The sequence below is a fragment of the Urocitellus parryii genome, chromosome 1 (assembly GCF_045843805.1).
Source record: "Urocitellus parryii isolate mUroPar1 chromosome 1, mUroPar1.hap1, whole genome shotgun sequence".
Lineage (NCBI taxonomy): Eukaryota > Metazoa > Chordata > Mammalia > Rodentia > Sciuridae > Urocitellus > Urocitellus parryii.
Window position 1 is genome coordinate 218,324,675 of NC_135531.1, and position 24,741 is coordinate 218,349,415.

The window sequence follows — 24,741 nt, forward strand, 5'->3', positions numbered from 1 at the left end:
CATGTGAGTGCTCCCAGTGTTGAACACTCATTAGGATCACCTTCTGTTGTATACAGGCTGCCATGAGTGTTTTTGCAGACGTGTCCTTACACACACTCACAAGCACTTTTCTGAGGTGACAAGGGAACTTAGTTTACTAGATACAGTAAACTGATTATTGTGCCAGTGTCTCTCTCCACCAACAGTAAGAGTTCCCACTGCTTCATGTACTTAACACTTGATATTTTGAAACTTGCATTTTTTTTTTGCTAATTTGATGTAGTAACTTGAGTTTTAGTTACTATTTCTCCAACATCAATGAAGTATATTTTTTTGTATTGGTTTATCAGCCTTTTAGATTTTCTCTGCATTTTTGTTTCATAAAATAACCCTTTATTTTGAAAATATCTTTTGGCTTTTTGACTTTCTAGTACTTAGTGTACAATTTCACATTTTAATGGATTTAAATTTATCTTTTTTTAAAATATCTTTATTTTTATGTGGTGCCGAGAATCAAACCCAGTGCCTCACTCATGCCAGATGAGCGCGCTACCACTTGAGCCACATCCCCTGCCCCTTGGGTCTTTCTTTAATGGCTATGCCTTTTCATTTTATCTCAACGTTTTTCTTCACATGCTCAGGTCGAGTGAATATGTTCTTTTTAAGTTTTAAAATATGACTTTTAAACGATAAATCTTTAACTCAAACATATGATTATTTGAAGTAGGGATCCAAATTTTTTCCCCAAGCAAATAACCAATTAAACACAATTTTTCAAAAATTAACTCATTTATCAGGAGTGATGCTAAGCATTTTATGTGCTCAGTCCCCGGTTTTACAGTAGGAATGTCAGGGCTTAAATGTGTACTCAGGAGCCCCAATAAATGGTAGACCATATAGTAATTGTTTGTTTATTGGCCAACAGAGATGTGTTTCATCAGATGAGGCACACAAATATGCTGACTGGCACAAATTACATTTTTAACAAAAGGCACCCCCAATATATAACTCGCTTTTATTAAATAGGAAAAAAAAAATCAATACATCTTAAAGAGTCACATATCCCAACAGCTTTTGTGAAAACCAACAAAATGTCAGCTTGTTTGAACAAAGCTTTTAGAATGAGCAATTCTTCAAGCAGGGAAAAGACACCAATAGGCTCTAGTCCCCAGGCTCTGTTTTGCTTTACCATTTTAGTATTCATGTAAATATATATTATTATTTAGAATATTAGCATCTGAACTAAATAATGATCCATTTTAATTAAAACCAGGATGTTTGGAACTTCCAAATAGTCTGATGTTTTCCAATATGGACATAAACTAGCTCCTATTCCTCTTTCTATATTAAATGTGTCACAATATAACATTTTCACAGGAAGATGTTTAAGGCTCTGGCACATAAAATATGTAATTTGTGTGATAAATTATATACAGAAAATATTTAAAATTCTCCTGTGCAACTTGAGCTCTAAACATTCAAAAACCAAAAGTGTTCCATGTTAATAAAATTTTAAAATATATTTCCTCTAAATTTGACACTGATTTGTAATTACATAAAATACATATGTCTTGCATAATGTGATTCCTCAAGTGAAAATAATTGAACAGAATATATTTGATACCACTAGTTTTCTAGATCATCCTTTCTGCACAAAATAGTCTTTCATATAACTTATAAATGTTTCCAATTCAACTAACACTGACACAGTAAATATCAGATCTGTTTTCCTATTCATGTGTCACACAAATATGTCTATAAATCTTAATTTATATTTGTCTCAGTAGACAAAAGCAATAAAGAATATGTCAGTAAGAGATATCAATAAAGGGTGATTATTTCTCATTTGAAAAAAAAAATGAAAGTCATTTACACCTTGTTTGAAAGTTCTAAAGCAGCATATTTAGCTCTTAAGACAAAAAAAAAAGACCGAAACAATAATTATAAATTATAAATTCTAATAATTCTTCTTTTGGCATGAAAAGCCAGAGCACAAATTCTTATACTTTAATAGGTAATATATTAGTGTACATCTGAATATACATTTGCCAACGTTCTCCGTTGGTAGGAAGCTGGTCTGTGAAGCGGAAGCAGTGAAGTCCACTGTGGCAGGGCCACACTTAATGGCCTTCCTGGGCATCAGAGGACATGGAATGGCTGAGTCCTGACCTCCCATTCACAGATATCGTATTTGGTGGAACAGTAACCTAAGAGGAAGAAACACACTTTGCACGCATCAATTTAAAATGGGACAGCTGTCAAATTTTCAACAATTAGCACATTTTAACTTCTTTTTAATTGAAAGTGTTAACATTCAGCATTTATTATTTCAATAAATTACAAATAATCAAGGATAAATGTTGACTCTACCATGAAATGAAAAACCAGAGAGTTGTTATTTCCACAACAAACAAGTTAAATAATCCATTAACACATCTTTGGCTTTATAAAATTACCAAATCAACATAAAGGACAAGAGCACAAACAGACTGCAGGCCAAGCTGCTAAAGAGCATTTTTAGCTAGATTAATTCTGGCTCCCCAAGAGTGCTTTGGAAAATGCAACCAAGTAAAGTAAATTTCACAAAGGAACGATTTTACAATTTTTATATTGATAACATATATTATCTTGATGTTTCATTCTCAGTGACCTCTTATTTATTAAAAACAACAATAAACGGTTTTAAAAAGAACTTTTTCATCTGTAGGGCTAAGAAAGGTCAAATCTATGACTCTTATGCCACAATAATTGTGGAGGTTTTGGGATTTCTTTTTAGTAAATAAACTCCTAGGTTTTGAAATACTTTTGAAAGTCTATTTGCAAACTGTTAGTGAATAAAAACACTAAAGAATTTTCTAAATAGCTCAAAATTACAACTTAAAAGAATGTAAGGAAAAAAATCATGTGGATGCTGAATAGTGGAACTTGACTATTTTGAACATAAAATGAAAATGTTTTTAAAAACCAGTTTATCTAGACTATAATTTGGCTAATTTGGCTTCATAACCAAAAGCTATCATTTCCTCATAAGACAAGAACTGAAGTAACAATGCCTGCAGATTCGACCAACAAAGTAAGCTGGTGAAAAGGAAAAGGAAATTTGTAAATTTAGTTTGGATTTGGTTTCCTTGTATTTCATTTCTTCCCTTTACTAAACAAAGATTTAGTAACTTTTAGTAATGAAATTTCTTGTCAGCCTTGTAAATCCAAGATGGAGCCCAGTGGTTGATACTACCTGCCTGGGGTGGGGAGGAGTGGGGGCAGAAGAAGAAATGCTGCTGCCAGGGGAGGGAACTCATCTGCACCCTCTTCAGTGTTCATATGGGATTCCTCTCCAAGTACAGACAACAGACAGGTAATGACATTTTATTGTGTAACCTTAGCCCCAAAGTCTCCATGTGTAGAATTAGTTTTTGTAATTCATGCCAAAATTAGAGTCCTCATAGTTCTTTGTAAGAAAAAAAAATTGTTTCATGTACTTAAAAAGACATACTGATGGAGCTAAATGCTTAGAAGTAAAACATGCTCACTGCAGCACCATGTATAAATCCAATTTAATTGTTATCAATAAGTAGCAAATAGGTTATGTTATATTCATAAAGGTTAATACTATGTAGGCTTAAAAAACAATAGGATAGATCTATATGTAATAAGATGGGAAGCTTCAAAAAGATCATCTTATGAAATATTCCATTTTGGTAAGCTAAATATGTTTATATATTATAAAAGTGGCCTGGAAGGTTAGCAATCTATCAAGAGTAGTTACTGTGAAAGAAAAGAGCCATTTGCTTTGATATTTAAAATTTTGTTTACTAAACTTTTAAATATGAGAGAACATCCTTAAAGAACTATTCTATAAATTCTAGGAGGCAAAGATCTTATCTATTTGGTTACCATATTATATCAATTTTTCAAGCGCCTGGCACAGTGTAGGACTTAGTAAGTATTTCTTACTGTAGACAGAGCTATCAACCTGAAATCTTTTGTTCAAATCAAACCAAGGAAACATGAACAAACAACAGGCCAGTTAATAAACAAAACATGCCAGTCAGATTCTGGGCGACTTCCCCAGTTTTTTACCGCCCCACCCCCACCCCAGGCCTCTACCTACCCAAAGTTAAAATTTTCAATCTGAGGAAATATTTATTATCAAGGGTAAAACATTATTCATCAGTTTATTTTCAGACTTTATTTTTACAAAGCTATATTCTCTTTGTAACAGTGTAACGACCTGCTTTTTAGTCAATTAGGCACTCTACAGTATAAAAAGTAGTTCTTGTGTCAATACAGGCCAACATTAATCTTATTCTCTGTAAATAACTTTATAGTTCATATATAAATCTCAACATGAAACCCAATTTGTGAAATACTGAACTAGATTGATGCTTTGTATGAAAACAGGACTGATCTCTGTGATTACATGGTTGAATGGAGGCAAGGTGTGGAAAAACCCTCCAACACGTGAAAAAAACATGGCATGTTAACAACCCCATTTACACTACAGCAATCAACTAACTAATTGTTCTAATGTGAACCAACCATTCACAGGTTAATTATTCAGGTAAGAAAGAGAGCCATAAAGCAGGTTGATACCTGGAGTTAAATTGAACATTTGGGTGCCAAAATAGAGGCAAGCACAGAGCCAACTTTCTGATGAGCGATCTAAACCTACTGTCAAAAATCACTGGAGATTTTATTTGGCAATATCATTGTTGTTATAATTTTAAATGTCAGAATTTAGAAGAAACTAGGAGAAATCTTCATTACATGACAAAAACATGGAACTAAAGCAAGTATTACAAGAAATGAAGAGCCTGTGTTCATTTTCACTACCTTTTGTAATTTTTTGAAATATAAGTCAGAAAAGTGCAGTGAATGTAGACATACAGTCCAATGAAGGCATATGAGAACAACTTACCACACAGGTCAAAAGAAAGAACACTGCCAGCCCCCTACTGACCTGACTTTAAAAATAGGAAATCTTATCATGTATTTTTGCATTAATTTGTATTTCATATATATTGCATCAAGTAGTATTTATCTTGATAGTTTTTAGGTTCCCCATTATATTGAATGCCTATTCTATAAGCCCTCAACAACTCCTCCTCTTTTCCTCTTGAGGGAACCATAGCCATGATTTTTATAATTACAACCTTGCTTTAATTTTTTAAAATTATTTATTTTTGGTGCTGCCAATTGAATGTAGGGTCTTGCTCATGGCAAGCATGTTCTCTACCACCGAGATACATCCCAAGCCCCACTTCATTTCTAAAGAGGACCACACCTATGCATGCATCACCAATATACAAGTTTTGAATACTGCTAAATATCTCATGGATAAATTTGTGTGTGCGCTCCTCTTATAATGTCATGTTTGGCTCTATTTCATTCATTGTATTGCTATATGATCATATATGCTTTGAATGCACTGTTATATTTTCTATTATCTTTGGATATGAGAGTTGTACTTATTTAGAGCTACTGCATATGACACTACATGAACACACTTATATGTAAGTCCTAGCACACAAAAACACAATTTTCAGAATTATATGACTAAAAATAAAAATGCTGGTCCTCGATTTTGGATATTGTAAACAGTATTAGATCTTATGACCATTTTTTTGTGAAATAAAATGGGTTAATGTATGAAATATTCACTAAAAAATATTTAGGAGATCCCACTCTACAGACAGAGCTATCAATAACCTCCTAGTCCAAGAGATGAAATTTTAAACTCAATAGAATCTGAAGTAATGAGTTTTAAATAGGATACAATTATAGGATCATCATTTCAGCCTCCTTTCTGTGTTGATCCACATCCAGCTCATTCTGGAAGTAATGAGAGTTTTCTGTGTGAAAGCACTGCCAACTCAGGGCCAGTAACACACCAAATACACAGCTGCCTGCTGTACGATTCTGTTGGCTTAAAAGGCATTTCCAACTTAATGCACAGTATTTGCAATTAGTTCATTGGAATTGATTAATGTGTTCACCAACTAAGTGCAGTGGCACTGCAGTCAATTTCTGTGTGGTTACTGGTTCTCCTGGGGGCTGATATGACACTGTTTTTCAGGCCTAGGTTGTGAACGTGTAGAAGATAGAGGCTTCATTTTACTCATTTTTGCATTCCCAGTATCTAGTAAAATATTTGATATTTGGAACTTACGTGCTTGAAATTGCTTGTCAGATTTATTGAATTGAGAAAACTATAGCTGCACAGTGACTGGTTTGAAACTCATCTTTAATTTACCAGATGAGAAATAGAAAATTTTTCAAAAATAAGACTGTACAGTGTATTAACATGAGCATATTTCCCCCTTTAAATGTAAATTTGTCATGATCTGTGAAATGCCAATTTCAATATTTAAAGCTATACCAAATTTTTATGCTGCTTGGCACCTAAATACAGCTCCCCCAACCCCCGACCAAAAAAAAAAAAAAAACCACCTATAAAATTCAACACTAATCCCCCTGAATTATTTGTTTCCTTCACTCTTGAAAGCACTGTTTCCATGTTTGCCCAGATCTGAGCACTGTGTCTTCTGGGAGAAGAACATCTGTCAATCAAACACATGGAGAAAACTGGCTAGAGCAGCTGAGTATGGCAAGTGCTGAAGTCCTTGAGACACCCAAGTTGCCTTTCCCTTTTTTTTTTTTTTTCTATTTTTGCAGCATTCCTGCTCCTTTGCAGATTTAATTTCTGTTGAGCTCAATGTTTTGCTCAACAAGTCTCTTAACTCTTCTCTAAATAGTTTCTAAAATGTTTAGAAAAGGAATTCACAAAATCAAATACCTAGGGAGTCAGTGGAATCCCTAGGACTTTCCTTCCATCTTCAGTGTTGAGGTATTTCTAATAGGATGACTACTGGGGAAACAAGCAGTAGGAATGCAGAGATGATTGACTCTGGGAAGTCTTAGTGCAGCTTCTGCTCAAAGTTCACCATGAACTCTTTCAGGACATGAAGGGTATAGAGTGAAGAAACTCACCCGCAAAAATGTCCTTGGGACACTCATTAAGCATTTGCCCTGAAGAAAGACACACCCTCCTTTCTCCTGATTTCTACACCTCCATGAAGAAGAGCTAGACAACTATGGTAGGACATTATGAAGACTGTGGTTTCTGTATTAGTTCTTATCTACATTCTCTAGATTTTTTTTTTTTTTTTTTTTTGGTGGTGGTGGTACTGGGGTGACATACCACTGAACCACATCTCCAGGCCTTTTTTAAATTTTGAGACAGGGTCTCACTAAGTTGCCCAGACTCAAACTTGAATTGTTCCTGCCTCAGCCTCCCAAGTAGCTGGGATCATGGGTATGTGGCAGCACACCCCAATTCTCTTATTTATTTGGTGGGGGTGGGGGAAAACCAGGGATTGAACTCAAGGGCACTCAACCACTCAACTGCACCCCTAATCCTATTTTGTATTTTATTTAGAGACAGGGTCTCACTGAGTTGCTTAGCACCTCGCTATTGCTGAGGCTGGCTTTGAACTCACAATCCTCCTGCCTCAGCCTCTCAAAGCTATTGAGATTTCAGGCATGTGCCACCATGCCGGGCTCTCTTATTCTTTTGATTAAAGCTATATAACTCTTCTAACTGCACCTTGGACAGTTATTTTGGAGAAGCTATGTCTGGAAACTTGGCGGTTCCCATCACTGGAAGTCCACCTTTTCTGGAATAGGGAGCAATCTTCTAAAGAATCTTAATGTGCTAACATAATTTCTTAAAATAAGACATCAGAGCACTGTCAACTATATATAATTATATATAATTATACAATAATGAACCAAAAGTCATGTTCTGCACCTGGCTCATGTTGTGGAAAATAGACTCAACATTTTAAACTATTTATAAGACTCTGGACTCTTTCAGTTTATAATTCAAAAATGACCCCTAACACAAAAGAGTAAACTTCTGGCATCCTCTCAATTAGGATTTAAATGCTAGAAAAAAGTTTCCCTCAAGTATTAGTTTGACAATGTTGAAAATAAACCCACTGTCACCCATCTGATAAAGAAAACTTACCCTTTTCAATTTGGCAGCAGCCTCTCCAGAACGGATTGCAGTCAGTAAACTCTGTCGGATCTGTTCTGGGTCAGGGCTTTGGAATGTTAAAGAACTTTGTCTCTTAAGGGTGAATGATGGGCAGTCAACTGGAGTTGGTGTTGGAGAATTTTGTTCATTATGTGCAGAGTTATTTTGCTACAAAAATAAATGTACGATATTTATATGAATTCCAAGGGAAGAATAGTTCAATTTTGTAAAACATTTTCATTACCAATAGTTCTTTAAGAATCACAATTTGCCCAGTGGGTGATTTAGATATGGCTGTTTCTTCACCCAATAAATTCTCTTTGCTGCCAGAGCTGAAGTAGTACCTTCCCTTCCCTTGAACAGAGGAGGATAAGGAAGAAAATGGTCTCTCTCTTTCATGGATATAGTTTACTGATATTTCCAATACATGGAGTTGACTAGAAGAGCCAAACTAATAATCAAAAAATTCTACAAAATTAAAAATAATCCATGTTCATGGTTTCAATATACAGGTTGGAAAATGATTATTTTTGAAAGCACAAATATTGACAATTTCATAGTGGTTAAATCTAATGTATCTTTTAATAAAGGAATATTAATTACTACATGTAAATATTTATTTTGTGTTTCAGGAAGTCATGAGGACTTTGTGTTGGCTGTTTTATTTTTCCCATGAGGATAAAAATAAACATTAGTAACTTCCAAATTGAAGAATAAAAATCTTAAACTTCTTAGGAAGGAATATTCGGTATCAGAATTAACTGGCAAATCAAGTAATCTTAAAGATGTCTTTTTCCAACTGCCATAAAAAATGAGTTACACATGGTTTGGACAATGACTCAAAAAATTCATTATATAAATCAAAGTTCCATTGTTTAGGAATGGTATTCCAGTTTAAGGAAAAAATGCAGGTTTTATTCCCAACTCAAGAATTAAAGTCTATATCATGCATCACTTCCTGATGCTTTAACAAAGTAATAAATGTAAATATTTTCCACTTTAAATATTGCTTTAAAATTACTGAAAAATATGCACTTGGCAGTATGGTTAATGTTCTCCTACTCTAAGAATGTTTGAAAAAGTAGTGTAAAATACTTCTGGAACTGTCACACAAATATGAAAGTATTCTTTAAACACCATCAGAGTAAATGTACACAAAACATTTCTTAAAACTCACGTGCAGATTATCATGAGTCACACTGTGAATTTCATACCCTCATTGCCTATACAGTCTGAACCTGGCAAAATACACCACTTAGTTGACTAAGCATCAACTCAATGACACACTTTTTGGTAAGTTGTTAAGGCTAGACAGTAGTTAGATGATGTTTTAGTCAACACATGTATAACTGGAAAAGGTGACCTTAACAAAATGGGGAATTAAGAAAGTTACACTTTAGAACTGATTTCAATTTGAATTAGTTACATGCAAAAATGTACGGTCAGCTGTGAGGTTGAATGTATATAATAGAAAAGGCACAGCCCAGGTGTTCTGTTACTTTATCTAGTCTTTGATACTGCTGTTTCATATAACCAACACTGTTTATATTGCATTATATAGTACTATAAAACCTGAAGAGAAAATGAAGTAAGCCAGGACATCCAGAAAAATTAAAAACGAATTAGCCAAGAAAATAGTTCAAACTCTAAACTAGTAAATTAACAAGGCCTATGAATGAAGAAAATTTAATATCATTACTAATAATACAATTATATAATGACAACCTTTTAGTAATATCTAATCAAGTTATGTGAATTATACACAGTAAATAATATTATATGTATTACTTTCTTCCCTATAATAGCATGATATCCTATTAATAAGAATTCAGAGTTCAGTAATGCACAAACACACCAACATGCTTGTTATCCACTATTTTAACCAGGTTCCATAATAATCCTAATACTTATTTTTTTAAAAGGTAACATTTACCTTATCCATCATATCAATTTGTGGGATGTCTGCACACCTGTGTACATAGCAAGTCTTCCCATCCTCTGTGTGAGCTGGAGGTTGGGTGGATGCACCCACACTGGGCGACTCTGGCCGTGCCTTACTGAAAGACTGTGACCTCTTCACAACAGCAAGGGCAAATGGTGAAGGAGCAGAACTTGAGTATGGTCTTGGGGCACCAAAAGTTTTCAAAGTCTTCAGGTTTACTGCTGCTACCTGACTAGCGGGAAGAGGCATAGGCTTGGGAGCTACAGGAGGAGGAGAGGTTTCAGCAGGTTTCTGGTTGATGATGTCATCCTCCATCTTTTTAATTTGGGGCTGTGGGGCTGGGTGAGTAGTTTTACTTAAGGGAGGAAGTGTCTGTTCTGAATGAGGCAGTGTGTCCCTTTCCATCTCTTTTTTCGTTAGTTCCTTGGGGGCAGGATTAGGGACAGTATGGACATTCTTGGCAGCTGCAGATGTCACATACTGACCTGATACTCTCTTCTGCATCTGCAAGAAAAAAGAACTTGGTTTGGCCTGGGGATTTGAAATCCGAGATTTAAATTTTGATTCCAAAATATTGTTTATTTCTTCCAAATTTGGCGCAAAAGGAGCTGTGCCAGTGTCTCTTGTCATTCTGAGAGGATTAGTCACAGCACCATCGGGTGAGCTCACAGCCCTGTGCAACTGTTGCTCTGTTCTCAAGTTAGGCTTTGGTTTAGGGTCTAGCTGTAGCTTCCCTGGGCCTTCAGAACTAACAAGGTCTTGTGTTTGCAGGGCAACCTCCTTCACATTCCCTGAAGCATGAATCTTTTGATCATCTTTATACTCTATGGTTTCTGATTCCCAGTCTTTCAGTATATCCAGGGATTTGGGAGGTACTATTTTATAAGTAGTCATTCCAATTTTGGGTATATACTCTCTTGTAATTTCATTGGAAGGTTTTGGTTTGGGATTATAGTCTTGTCTATAAAGTGGCAGATTCTTTAGGTAAGAAGCAGATGAATATTTATCAATCCCATCTACAGGAGACAAAAGATCATCATTGCCTTGTGCACAAGCTGGATCTTTTATGGCAAGTCTGTCTTCTGAATATACGACTGGGGTGCTCTGAATCCTCAATTCTCTTGAGGTAGTTACAGAATTTTGTAGATTTAAAGATAGGTGTTGAGTTGGTTTGTTATTTGAAGTTTGCACACTTTCATCAACTTTGAAAGCAGGCAAATTATGATCTTGGTGATTCCCCTCAGAACTGTTGCTGGAAGGGATTGTCTGAATTGCCGCATCTTGCATTTTCATCTTTTCTGCACCAAGCTGATTCAGTTTGTGGTCTGGTACTGATGCTGCTGCTAGATGATTTTCCTTGGAAGTTACAACATTAACAGTTTTATGTGCTTGATAGCTTGACTGTCTGTGAACTTCCATGACTGCATCCTTATTTTTTGCTTCCCCTTCTACAATGATTTCTGTTCGCCTCACTCTATCTTTCATAGTATCTTCTGTATTTGTTGTAAGGACAATGATTTCATTCTGAACTATTGAGAGAAAAAAACAGAAAAACTCAAGTTTACAATGTTTGCCTCATACAACCTATAATCCGTTGGTTTGAATGCTACAGATAATCTTTATATCACTAATTATACAAATTCAGGCAATGGCAGAGAAAGCAGTAAGGGCTGTACACTCAAAAGAACCTGAGTTTGGAACCTCTTTAACTAATGTGGCCACATGTTAAATTATAATAACATCTATTTTGCTGACACATAAAGAGGTAAAAATATGTTGGTTTGTTTTACAGTACTGTGGATTGAACCCAAAGTCTCAAGCTTGCAGGTAAGTGCTCTACCACTGAGTCCATCCCCAGCCCTTTGTTAAATTTTTAAATTTTGAGAATGCCTTAGTAAATTGTTAGGCTGCCCTCAAACTTGTGATCCTGAGTGGCTTGGATTATAGGTGTGAAAATAAGTATTCTAAATTATAGATATAATTGTATGTAAATTATACAGATACATATGCACACACATATCTATATATGTACACATTTATCACTTAGGTAATATTTTAAGATAGAATATTGTCTAGAATAGGCAATACAGAGAAGGCAGCTATGTTCTTTTTATAAGTAAAGACTTCATTTTTCCATCATTGTAAATGAAGAAAGAAATTGATAAATTCAAAAATTGTATTTTTTTCCCTCCATTTAGAATCTTTTTTCCATAGCCCCTCATGTACACTTATATTTCATACCTAGTACTAAAATAATCTCTGTAAATATCATTTTTAATTAAGGCAAACAACAGAAAACATTACCTTTAAGAAAGTAAAGAATTGGAGTTATAGCTCAATGGTAGAGCACTTGCCTAGCATGTGCTAAGGCCTTGCTTGGGTTCAATCCCCAGCATCACCAAAAAAAAAAAAAAAAAAGAAAGAAAATTGAAGTAAAAACAAAAAACAGTCTATGTTGATTGTCATGTTCATTGGGTGTCCTTACTAAAGTCTTTTGGAGGAATTTGTTTTTAGTCATAACATGGTTGATTTCAACCTTATAAAAACAAAAATGTTAGTTTTGATTTTTCTCTGTGGGGAAAAAAGTATCCTTATTCTTCTAGAGTTGTAGCCCAAGAGATCTGTGACAGTCTCCCTCTCAGATACTGTTGACTTTTCCTCTAATTCTAGTTCATATGACCTGAAAATGCAAATTGCCTGCCAATCCCTGGGTTAGTAGCAACAGCTTCTATTCCACAGGATGGCAGAGAACTGGAACAGCATCTGGAAGTGTGCAGGCATTATGAACATGCATCCATACCTTAAGGTCCTGTTCCTCTCTATTCAAATGTTCTGAGGCATCGTTTCTCCTGCATGATGACCAGTAACCTCCCTTTTGAGATATGGGAATGGCTTGCATAGCACTAATAAGTGGCAGGCCTCAAAAGTCAACTCATGAAAGATGTCAAGTATTTCTCTAAAGTTTTATCATCATCCACTTTTACCTAAAAGAGGATGAGATTAAATACAAGCCCTAAAATTGGAGGAGCTACAGTAAATAGTTTCTCTGAAAACAACAAACAAAACCATACAAGCTTTACCTAAACAAAATAAGTCATGACATCAGGTAAAATTTTATGTAATTTTTTTAAAAATCCACATTTTTAAACATTGCTTAAATATACTATTATTTGGTCATGGCAGCTAATATTTGTGTTACCAGATTCCTATATCAAGTATGTCATTTTAAAATAGAATTTATTTTTATTTTTCCCAAATAAAATTCAACTGATTATCACATTATGTCCACTATTTGAGTGACTTCTTTTCTCAATGACCAAGAACTGAAAACTTTTGGGATTTAAAAATTAAGAATATGTAGGATAAGGAAGCAAAGAAGCAGCACATTTCTGATTCTGCTCTTAATTAACTTGGTTAAGTATTTAATGTTTATATGAAAAGCACTATTCTGAACACTATTATGAGCACAAAAGAATGTAAGACATATTTTTGGCAACAGAAAGTGAGCCTAAATGCAATTATCAAGAATACAAGTAACAATGATTGTTTGCTAGATTGTCGAGGAAAGTGTATACTCATACATTGTTCAAGGAACCACAAATTAGTACAACCACTCTTGAAAGCAGAATGGAGATTCCTCAGAAAACTTGGAAAGGAACCACTATTTGACTCAGCTGTCCCACTCCTTAGTATATACCCAAAAGATCTAAAATCAGCATACTACAACGACACAGCCATGTCAATGTTTATAGCAGCTCAATTCACAATAGCTAAGCTAGGGAACCAACCTAGATGTTCATCAACAATTGAATGGATAAAGAAATTATGGTGGGTAGGTGTAGGGGTGTGTGTGTGTATACAATGGATATATTATATATATATGTATATATATAATGGATATATTATGATATACACACACAAAATGGATTATCACTCAGCCATAAAGAAAGGTTTTATGACATTTGCCAGTAAATAAATGAATCTGGAGACTATCAAGCTAAGTGAAATAAGCCAATCCCAAAAACCAAAGGTCAACTGTCCTCTCTTATATGTGGATGCTAACCCACAAAGAGGGGAGGGGAGGGGAGCAATAGAAGTTCATTGGATTAGATAAATGGGAATGAAGGGCAGGGAAGATAGTTAGGAATAGGAAAGACAGTAGAATAAATCTGACATAACTTTCCTATGTACATATATGAATACATCACAGTCAATCTCAACATTGTTTATGTCCACAAGACTGGGATACTAATTAGAATAAGGTATACTCCATGCTTATAAAAATATACAAAAATAGATTCTACTGCTATGTATTACTAAAAAGAATAAAAATTTTAAAAAAGTAAATGAGCCTAAAAATATTTTCTTCTTTCTTGCTTTTTCTTATTTTCCACTGAATATATTTTGAAACTGGATATTATCCAGTTTCAAAAATAGAAATATTTTCCAAGAGGAAGTAAATCAATGTAAAAATATAAATTAAATTAAATCCTCCTTAACAAACACTAATTTATTAGTTTTATATTCCAAATTTGTTTTTTATATTTTCAGTGGATTAGACCTACTGAATCATTAAATTTAGCTCTAAATTTTTCATCAACATTTCACAATTATTCCCAGTGATTTTCAGACCTGGAAGCTTAGAATCACCACTGAATTTATTAGCTAATTCCTCCTCATACATATCTGACAAGAGTCTTATTTGGTCTGTGAATGGTCAAGTTATTTTCCAAGGGTGGCCAGTAGAAGGAGAACGTAGCTTCTGTAATGTCCTTTCTCTACTCAAAATTAATATAAACATCTACAATATGACCAAAGGATGGTTTAAATAAGTATATACTATAGGTAAAAAGAGAATAAAACCACTTTAGGGATAATAAATTATTTATTTTTAAAATCACCTAAAGTTGACAAAAGGTCATTGCAAAGTGTGTACAAATCAAAATAAATATTACGTAAATGTACTGTGACCCCAGCACTAACTTGATGTCAAAATCTTTGAAAATAATATATAAATCATTTTTGCTAAGAAAGAAGTAGCTTTTAAATCATGATTTCTCAATAGGAATGCTACTGCCATCACAGTATATGAAGGGAAAAAATAATCAAGATATAAAGAATAGGAAATGATTTACACATGGAGAAATGACATTCTCCATGTGTCTCAGAATGGTACTGAACATCTGAAGTAAAGTCAATCAGCAGCATACACATTCAGGTTTACATATACATACCATAATCTGCTTGAATCAAATGTATGAAATATGATATGTCAAGAGCTTTGTAATGTTTTGAACAACCAATAATAAAAAAAGAAAAAAAATGAAACTGACATATAGATATCATTGGGACTATGACTTCTTATTCAAATATGAATATTATAGTCTTATGTTTTTTATGAATCTTAACTGGGTTTTGTATGTTAACATGGGTTGAGCTATCAGCCTTCATAAATCACTTTCTTCTTATTCCCTTGAAATATATCATTGTGCAAGATCAATTTCTCTGATACAAGATGATCCAATTCAATTCAGGAGTCAGAAATACAGAACTGCATGGCTTCTAGGAATCATGTAACAAAATTAACAAAGTGGTAGGATTTACATGGAAAATTGTTTTCTCTGCAAAAATGGGATGAGCATAGACCAAATGATAGAATGGAGGGAACTACATCATAGGAAAAAGAAGAAACTATCTTGAGATGGGAATGAGAATTGGGGAAAGTGTAAATAAGATTACATAATTAGATGGTTTGAGCCTTGAAAATCAGGCAGATGAGTTTCATCCAAAAGATAGCAACTTGAGTATGATGTAAAATAGGATTATGCTACAGAATTAGGAGGAAAACAGAAAAACAGAACAGAAATAGATGCCTAGAGGACACTGCTTTTAAGATCTAAAGGTTGAAGTTCCACAATCCCTCAGACTTAACAACATCATCAAATGTAACGCACTGGATAGCTAAGAGCACACTTTGGAGTAATACGGACTGAGTTAAACTCTAGGTCCATCACTTACTGGTTGTGGGAATTAACATCTTTGTGATTCAATCTTCAGTAAAATGGGACTAAAAATAATAGTACCCATAATAGCCTGTAAATGAGGTGGGTATTAAATGAGTCAATATATAAGATTAAATGAGTTGATATGTGTTAAGGATAGTCCTTGGCACATCATTGTCTACCAATGTGTAAGCTGTCAGTGTTTATAAAACTCACCCTTCTCTTCGCTTGGGCCCAAATCGGACTTCAAATTTCTTACAGTTCGGGCTATCATATCTTCATTGCTTGTATCATACACAGTACTGTGTGACCCTCTGGAAGATATGATATTGTATATGTGTATACTATTCAAACTCATACAATAAGAAAACAGGCAATAATTTCCAAAGACAGATGGACTGAAATAATCATCTCTTTCTGCCAAATACTGAAAATTTAAAAGCAAAGAAAAAATTACAACTGAGAGGAAATGTTTCTGTGAAACCTAAGTTGTTTTTTTTTTTTTTTTTCATATAGTGGTCCTATTACACAGAAAGATATAAAAAGCTTGGGAAAATGGACTCATTACCAAAATAGTGTCTTTATTTTGATATTTTTGGTTATTTGTCTTTTAAAGAAAAAGGAAATTTAATGAAACATTTTTTCTTGCATCTAGCAAAGTCAATTACAGAAATCGTACTTGAATTGACCTCACTGATTTTTTTCTAGTGACAGAATGGTTTAATTTGGAGACAATCCTATGCAAATTATGTTAAACCTCTGATGAAGATGATTTATTTTACTTGGTTGATTTCATCTTTATTCATGGTATTGCATCTCAAACATAATATATGTGAATTCACTATAGCTTTAGATACCTAGGATAATATGGAAAATGCCTTTCTGTATCATAAAGTTGACTGTAAAAATAATACTGGGGATTTGAACTTACACTCTATTACAGAGAATTGTTTTCATATGCCAGTGAGCATTTGATAAAAATTAAATGTTTCATTTAAATCAAATAAGTAATAGGCAAAATACACAAAAACTTGAATTTTGGGGTCATGCAAATTATGTTATGGCTTATATGACACAGGGATATTGAACTAGTAAATTTGATAGACTTTGAACACAATTACATGCAAATAAATATGCTACTAATAAACATTTTTATGATGATGATGGTAAGAGTGGTAGAATATAAATAAAAGGAACTGACTCTATTTGTATTTAAAATAATCCGATCTACATTTTAGAAGAATAGTACTAACTAAACAAATTGCCAGCAACACTCTGGCATTCAGACTACTTACAGTCCATCTGTGTTTCTAGTTTCTTGGTTTTCTTCCTTGGAGTTTTGAGAGGCCTCTCTGCTATTGATGCCAAGGGCTGAGTCAGAATCATTTTTCAGTGTATTTGTTATATCAGTAGATGCAAAAGGAATGTCTGGTGACTTCAGAGAAATATTTTCCACCTCATCTTTAGGCCCTTCACTCAGTTCTTCCTTTTCTTCTATTTCTTCCAGGCTATAATCAGAGCTTATTCCAGCTACAAAGAAATGCATATATAATCCTTAATATTAATTTGTTTCATTTACCCTATGTAATACTAGCAAGGAAGGAATATTTAATAATTAGCTGAAGTCTTTAAATCAGGTTCAAAATTAGTGAAATGTTTTTCTCATGTGAATAATCATGTTAATATATAACAAGATTGTCTCACATGCACATAATCCTAAATACAATTTGCTCTCACTCTAGGTTTTATTCATAGAAGATTATTTAGTATCATAAATGTCAAGTTAAATATTTCATTTAAGAGTACGTTTTTAAAAATGATTTTAAATCCATGCTGTAAATCAATGTAACTTAAATACAAGTTTATTTTAATGCAAATTAAACGAGCATGAGATTTTTGCACATAGAGTTTGACTCAGTAGTTATTAGCACTAACTACACCTGAAAATTATCTGAACCCCTTTTGAAAATACTCAAGCTCATACCCTACTCCTCAGCTATTAAATAAAAATCTCAAAAGGGTGGGGCCAAGAATGTTTAAGGTTCCTCCAGTGATTCTACTGTGCAACCAGGGTTAAATGATCTAAATGCTTGATATGTTTTTAACCTGGAAATAAGTATTAAGCACTGATAATTTTTACTACCACCCAGTTTGATTCTCAGAGGCAACTTCCTCCAACACATTTTTCCTGTATATTGTCAGAAAGCATAACATGCACACATAAGCAGATATCCATATTCACATTTCCTTTTTTGTTGGTTTATTTAATATAAATATAAGTATATTATACCCAATGTTTCAACCTAGCTTTGGATCTACTTATAATATCTTAAATATCATATACTAATATGTGTAGTTATCATTTTTCAACAGTTGTGGCTAATTTTTCATTGTATAAAAATGCGTTTTATCATTACTTCTTTGTATTGACAACCAGTGGTACTATGATAAAGTTGGAGACATCCTTAGCAGTTGATGTCCATAGTTAATGGTCAAGATGAGCTGTGAAAATAAATTTAAACCAAACACTAAGGTCCTAGAATTTTCTTAAATAAAATTAAACATCCAAGTAAAGTTTTACTTCAAAAGGAGGGAAATATGTTACGGCATTGGATTATAGTGATCAGTACATTCACAAAATTTAATAAAAATTTTAAGATATTTGAAGCTTATACGTAAAAATATAATTTTATCTCTTAATGTGGAGACAGAAAAGTATGTTCATTGTGCTTCTTATTGAGCCTGGAGATACAGTTTAGTTAAAAGCTTGCCTAGCATGCTTGAGGCCCTGGGTTCCATCCCCAGCCTCAGGCAGTATTACATGACTGTAGTCCTAGCACCTCAGGAGGCTGAGGCAGGAGGACTGTGCGAGTCTAGGACTTCAAGGTCAATCTGGGTGACATAGCAAGACCCTGTATCAAAAAGAAACAAATATGGGGTACTTTAAATTAATAAAAAATGCCCCCATTAAATTAGAGTACTAAGAAGTATTTAAAAATTTAAGTGAATTTTTATATGTACATATTTTGGCAAATGTTGCTTTATCATGACATGTGCAATAGCCATTATGATGCCTTGTGCAATATTATATGTCTATAACATCATATCATAGTAAGAGTATATTTATATAAGTTGAAAACTGTGTACTGAGAAAAATAAAAGCCCATGATGGTTCAGATGTAGAAGTGTTTTATACATGACTCTTCAGTATGTATTCAGCTCTTTTGAAAATTATATTAAGTGATGTGATGTTTAGCAAATTACCCATCATTATCCCTGTATTTCTCATGCTGTCACAAGTATTTCAGATACATAACTTCTTTTCCAAGTATGAGGTCCTCACTGAGAAACTGGTCTCAATTAAGGTATAAGGCATGAGTAAGATGTTTCAAAAATGTTTTCGAATTTTTCTGGGATGATTTGATGGTTGTAAACATCATACCAGCTTGCTTAAATATATATTTTTATCCACTTGAAAAGCATTCCTATTATTAAAAGTCTTAGAAAAGGCAATAATTATTTTTAACCCGTGCATGATAATTATTCATAATGGTAGGATTCATTATGTCATGTGCCTACACATTATGCACATAATTTAATCAATCTCATTCCCTACTACCTGCCCTTTCCCTCCACTCCTCCCTCTCCTTGATTGGCTTCTCTAATGATCTGCCTTCCATTACTATTATTTTAATTAGTACACTATAATTATATATAAAGGCAGGATTTATTGTGGTATGTTCATTCCTGGACATAGCATACTTTGATTGATTTCATCCACTAATACTTTCCATGCCCTCAGCTCCTCCCTCCCTTTCCATCCCCTTCTTCTACTCCCTTTCATTTGCATGAGATCCCTTTTCCCCTCTAACTTCCATAAGTGAGAGAAAACATACAACCCTTGTCAGAATATCTGTCTGACCTATTTCACTTAGAATGATATTAAGAATTTCTAATCGCCCAAGAGAATTTTCAGTCTGTTTGATTAGCACAGGTAAGCTCACACTTTGAAAAAAAAAATCGAGTTTATTTAGTATGTGCCAAATTCTAGCACTAAAATAAAAAAAAAAGAAACGGGGAAGGGGCTGTGAACAATGAATAAGTTTCACAAGTGTTCTATCAGAACTATTTTATTTCAGGTTTAAAAGTTCTAAAGGCAGCGTATTCACTTTCAAAGAACATGGTGTTCTAAATCTTAAAGTACTGTTAAGAATTCTCAGGAATAAACATGGAAAGAAATTATTTAAATTGTTTAAAAATAATTTGAAAGTATAATGACTGAAGTTTCTTTTAGATAATTTGAATATTTTAACTTATTTTTTTCAGTCCCTTTAAAAATAGCAAATACTGACTGAAAAGAATATTTTTTTAATTATTTAAGATTAAAAAATAATTAACATACGGAAAAGAAATGTAGTTACTTAAACTTCCACCAAAAGACATTTTTGTTAGTCTGTAGCATTTTACTTGTGAAGTTATTAAAGTTTAAAATTTAACTAGGACTTTTAAGATATCTAATATATTTTTCCTGGGGATCATCAAAATGGCAAAATAGCCTGTTAAATACTATTCCTTTGCAAAAATATAATTGTGTTAAATTAATCCTATTCAAATACAATCCCTTTTTATGTTATTCAATCATTCAGATATGCTGTGTCACAGCATTGTTTATGCTACTAGAATTATTTTTCTTTCATCCTTGGAAAATAATTTCCATTCAGTAAAATTCGCATGATTCTTTGGATTTTGATGGACTGATATAGTTGTATAAATACAATTACCACCACAATTAAGACATAGAAAATTCTGTTAGTCACCTAAACTTCTTCACACTTCCTAATCTCTGGCAACCATTATCCCTATAGTTTTGCCTTTGCAAAAATGTCACATGAATAAGAATATAACATCTAGGCATTTATATCTGGGCTTCCTGACTTAACATAATGTTTTAGATTCAGCCATATTGTGAGGATTCATTGTTGTTCCTTTTTATCATTAAGTAGAAGTACTGTATTCTAATACATGGATGAACTACAATTTGCCCATTCTTCAGAATGGGGACATTTGAATTCCTTCTCATTTTTGGCAATTCTGAATCTAAACTATATTATATATAGTGAATTTATTGAAAATAGTAAGGTTTAAAAGTTCCCTCAAAAAAAGCATGAAGTCAAATAGAAGGTAAAATTCTACAGAATTCCTAAGTTTATTAATCTTACATTGCATCATATTCATTTATATAGTTTACTATTGTAAACTCTAACCATGAATAAAATTTCAAGTGAAAAGAAATTCCAATTTCTTTATGAAACATTCTTACAGAAAGGCTTCACAAGTAATCAAGTCTATAATGGATGATGTCTTAATCTGCATAAAACAAAGCCACAATCAGGAAAGGCCCGACACCTACATGTCAATGATGCTATGGCTGCCTCAGGTGTTCCAGGGCTCTCAGAGAGAGAGGCTTCATCTGTCAGTTTGGGAACCGTGCTCTGTTCATGACTGAGGAGCCCAGGGCCCAGGTAGGCTTCTGCCAAAGAAGCAGATTCTGTAGAAAGGGCACTTAGACAACAAAGTTAAGGCAAGCAGAGACCAGAAAGCATTTTCGAAGAAATCAGATTTCTGAGCTCACAACTATCCATGCATTAAACAAGAGGACGAAAAGAGAACAAAGGGAGAGAAACAGATACCCAGCAGAGTTTGAATAGCATGCACATCTTTTTCCAGTACTTCAAAATCTTCTAATTTCACTATACATTTGTTAATGTTATTCATTACATTTCCTTTGTAGAATAAGATGGTATCATTGATATTATTCTGAAAAAAATCATTATTAGTTATATAATAGTAATATTTTAAATCACAAACACAGGAGTAAAGAATTCTTATATATATATTAATTTCCAAATTCCTATATATTAAAGATTAAAGATTCAGATTAAAATTTAGGTGCTCCTGGACTTTTCCAAATTTGTGAAAACAAACACTAAAAATTAGGTATTCATAATAAATATTTTTCTTACTTACCAAATTATCCCCATGCTAAGGTATTAGCATATAATATTCTGTTTCTGTATCACATTTCCAATCTGTTCTATTCATTTATGTCTAACAAACGCTAAAGGTGAGAAATTTTATTATACATCTTTTTATAAGGGCCACTAAGTAGCTATTACTGAAAATATTGGAAATGGTATTAGATTGAATCATTCTATTTTTACTGGAATTTTACTTATTTGAGGAGAACTGATAATGCAAGTTATATAATAGAAAGTATTTTCAGGGTAACAAATTTTTACCATGACAGTAGGATACCTGGTCATTGAATTCATACCTAGAAGCATTGCTTAAAGAAACTATGCTTATATTTTAATGTAAATTTTTCTCCCAAACATACCAAACAAACATACCAAACAAACATACCAAACGTTTCTAACTGTGATGCTGTCAGTACTCTTGGGAAGAGGTTAACAAATGTCGACCTGACATTGAATAAGGAAAAACAAGAGACCAAACAGGGAAAGTCCTCCAGGTATAATTCCAGAACTGAAATGTTGATCTTGTGCCAGTTTCAGACTCTAATCTCTACTCCTGGAGGGAGTAAGGGAAGGAGAATTCATTTCATGAAATAAATTTGGGAAATGAGGTCAAAGAATCTGATCTCTTTCATATAGAGCATTCTAATTAAATCCATTCCTCAATTGTCATGGAAATTCTTTTTTCAGTACTGACAGAGTGGAGTCAAGGTGTCATACCTGGGCTGGAGGGCCCCTCAGGAGAGCTTGTTTCCAAAGCACTGTCTGGAGGAATCCCATCTACTAACTGCAGAGCTGAAAGGAACAACACAACTTATAAACAAGCCTCATACATAAAACACCTTTACAGCTTCACTGTAGCTTTTTTTTTATACAATCCAGAAAGAATTGAGCCCTGACCTTGCTAAAAGTCATTTTACTACCCAACTGTGAAATGACAAAATTCCACTTAGATTCATTCCTCTTACTATATAAGTCAATCCTGGAGTGGCAATGTTTTCTAAATAAGTTTACAAATTACAATCTGCTCATTTTAGGATAATGAAGCCATATAATTTTGTCAGATTCATAGAAAGCAGTCAAGTGAGAATAATCAGGGACTATTTATAAATCCTAAATGTCATTATTTAATAAAAAGACAAATATACATCATTTCTGTTTGTGTTAAGTAGAACATAATACAAATGATAGTATTAATGGGAAAAGTAACATTACCAGTCACTGGGCCATTTCCATCACTTGAACGCTGGGCTGCTTTGGAGGGTGGGGAAGGTGCTTTTCGCTTTGTTCTCCTCAAAGATGAAGTCGCGATGGAGGAGCTACTGAGCTGCAGTGAGCCTGTTCTCACCATGCCTGCTTCACAGGGACTCTGTAAAAAACAAAACCACCAAACACAATCTTATATTTAGAAATTAATTGCAAACCTTATGAAGACACAGATCTTTAGAACAAATCCATCATCTACCTAAATGAAGCACAATAGTAATTTATTAAAAAAAATAGTTATGGAACAAAAGAAAATCTGTGAAGTAAGGTAAAATGTAAGGAAAAATAAAATATGGCCCTCCTCAACTAACTTAGACTAGGACAGGGGACAAATATGAAAATAACAAATTGAAATGTAGAAGGCTTTTGAGAAATACAGTTAAAAACTAACTTTTACAGTAGAATCAGAGAAATTATTGAATGTAAAGTAAGGGTTAAAAAGGGGAAGAGTACTGGTACACTAATAGCTGGCTTGGTTAATCTATCTCTTATTAGCACCAGTGTATCAGTGGAAAATGTTTCAAGAATTTATATTTACCCAAGATAAGGTCCTTGAGGTCACAGACTACAAATGGCTACTGCTCACATTCCTGGCAGGTGAATGTCTGCAGACCCTAGGACTATCCTGCCTCCTCAGGCAGATTGATGCCTCCTGGCCAACTGCCACGCCATCTTTGCTCTTTCACTTATAACAAAACTTAGAGTTGTTCATAGTTTATTTCCACAATTTGTCTTTTCCCATTTGAGTTTCCCAATTAAACTTTTACCAACCCTTGACCCATTAACACTTTTCCTATCAAAATCACCAATGACCTTGACCACAAATAAATCAGTGGTCATTTCTCGGAACTCATTTTTTTTTTTTTTGGACCTGTTAGCAGCAATAAACACACATGACCTTCCTTCTGTAGTGCTTTTTCTTACCCAGAACACCACATTTCTCACTCTCAACAGATCCATACTCTGGCTGCTCTGCTTTTTGGTTCATTACTTTTCATCTTCTGACCAACATTGGTGTCACACTAGAACTCTGGCCATATTCTTGTTAATATCTGTACTCACACTCTCTTGATGATTTGTTATCTTTAAGTTTTATATACATGCTGATGATTGTAAACCCATGTCTACTCCATCCGATGACCTGTTTTGGTCTCCACATCAAGGCCACATCAACTTAGCACGTCTAAAACTGAAATCTTGGCAGTCATTCCTTCTCTTCCTTCTACCCCAATCTCTATACTTCTCATGGTCTTTATCTCAGCAAAAAACAAGTCATCCTTTTGTTTGCTGTCATCTCCTCTCTCATCATCCATAACAAGTCTACCCTGTTGGCTCCTCACTTAAAAGACACCCAGCATCAGCTTGACTTCTACCAGAGTCTGAATCATTGACAACACTCTAACAGGGCTCTACTTCTACGCTGCATGCCTACTGTCTTTTCTCAACATAGCAGAAAAAAAGGATCCTGTTAAAGTGTGT

At 33.9% G+C, this 24,741-nt stretch overlaps 1 protein-coding gene across 1 annotated transcript in view; it reads right to left on the reverse strand.

Annotated features, from left to right (window-relative positions):
* Nucleotides 1-924: 924 nt before the first annotated feature.
* Cobll1 (cordon-bleu WH2 repeat protein like 1) overlaps nt 925-24,741 on the reverse strand; it is a 153,773-nt gene continuing 129,956 nt past the window's right edge. The window contains exons 9-16 of the mRNA XM_026393132.2: nt 23,212-23,365; nt 22,717-22,791; nt 21,372-21,491; nt 17,257-17,491; nt 16,178-16,275; nt 9,951-11,488; nt 8,009-8,185; nt 925-2,186 (exon numbers count right to left, since the gene is read on the reverse strand). Of these exons, the coding sequence (XP_026248917.2) occupies nt 2,100-2,186; nt 8,009-8,185; nt 9,951-11,488; nt 16,178-16,275; nt 17,257-17,491; nt 21,372-21,491; nt 22,717-22,791; nt 23,212-23,365 (2,484 nt within the window). The 3' untranslated portion in view covers nt 925-2,099. The remainder of the gene's footprint in view (nt 2,187-8,008; nt 8,186-9,950; nt 11,489-16,177; nt 16,276-17,256; nt 17,492-21,371; nt 21,492-22,716; nt 22,792-23,211; nt 23,366-24,741) is intronic.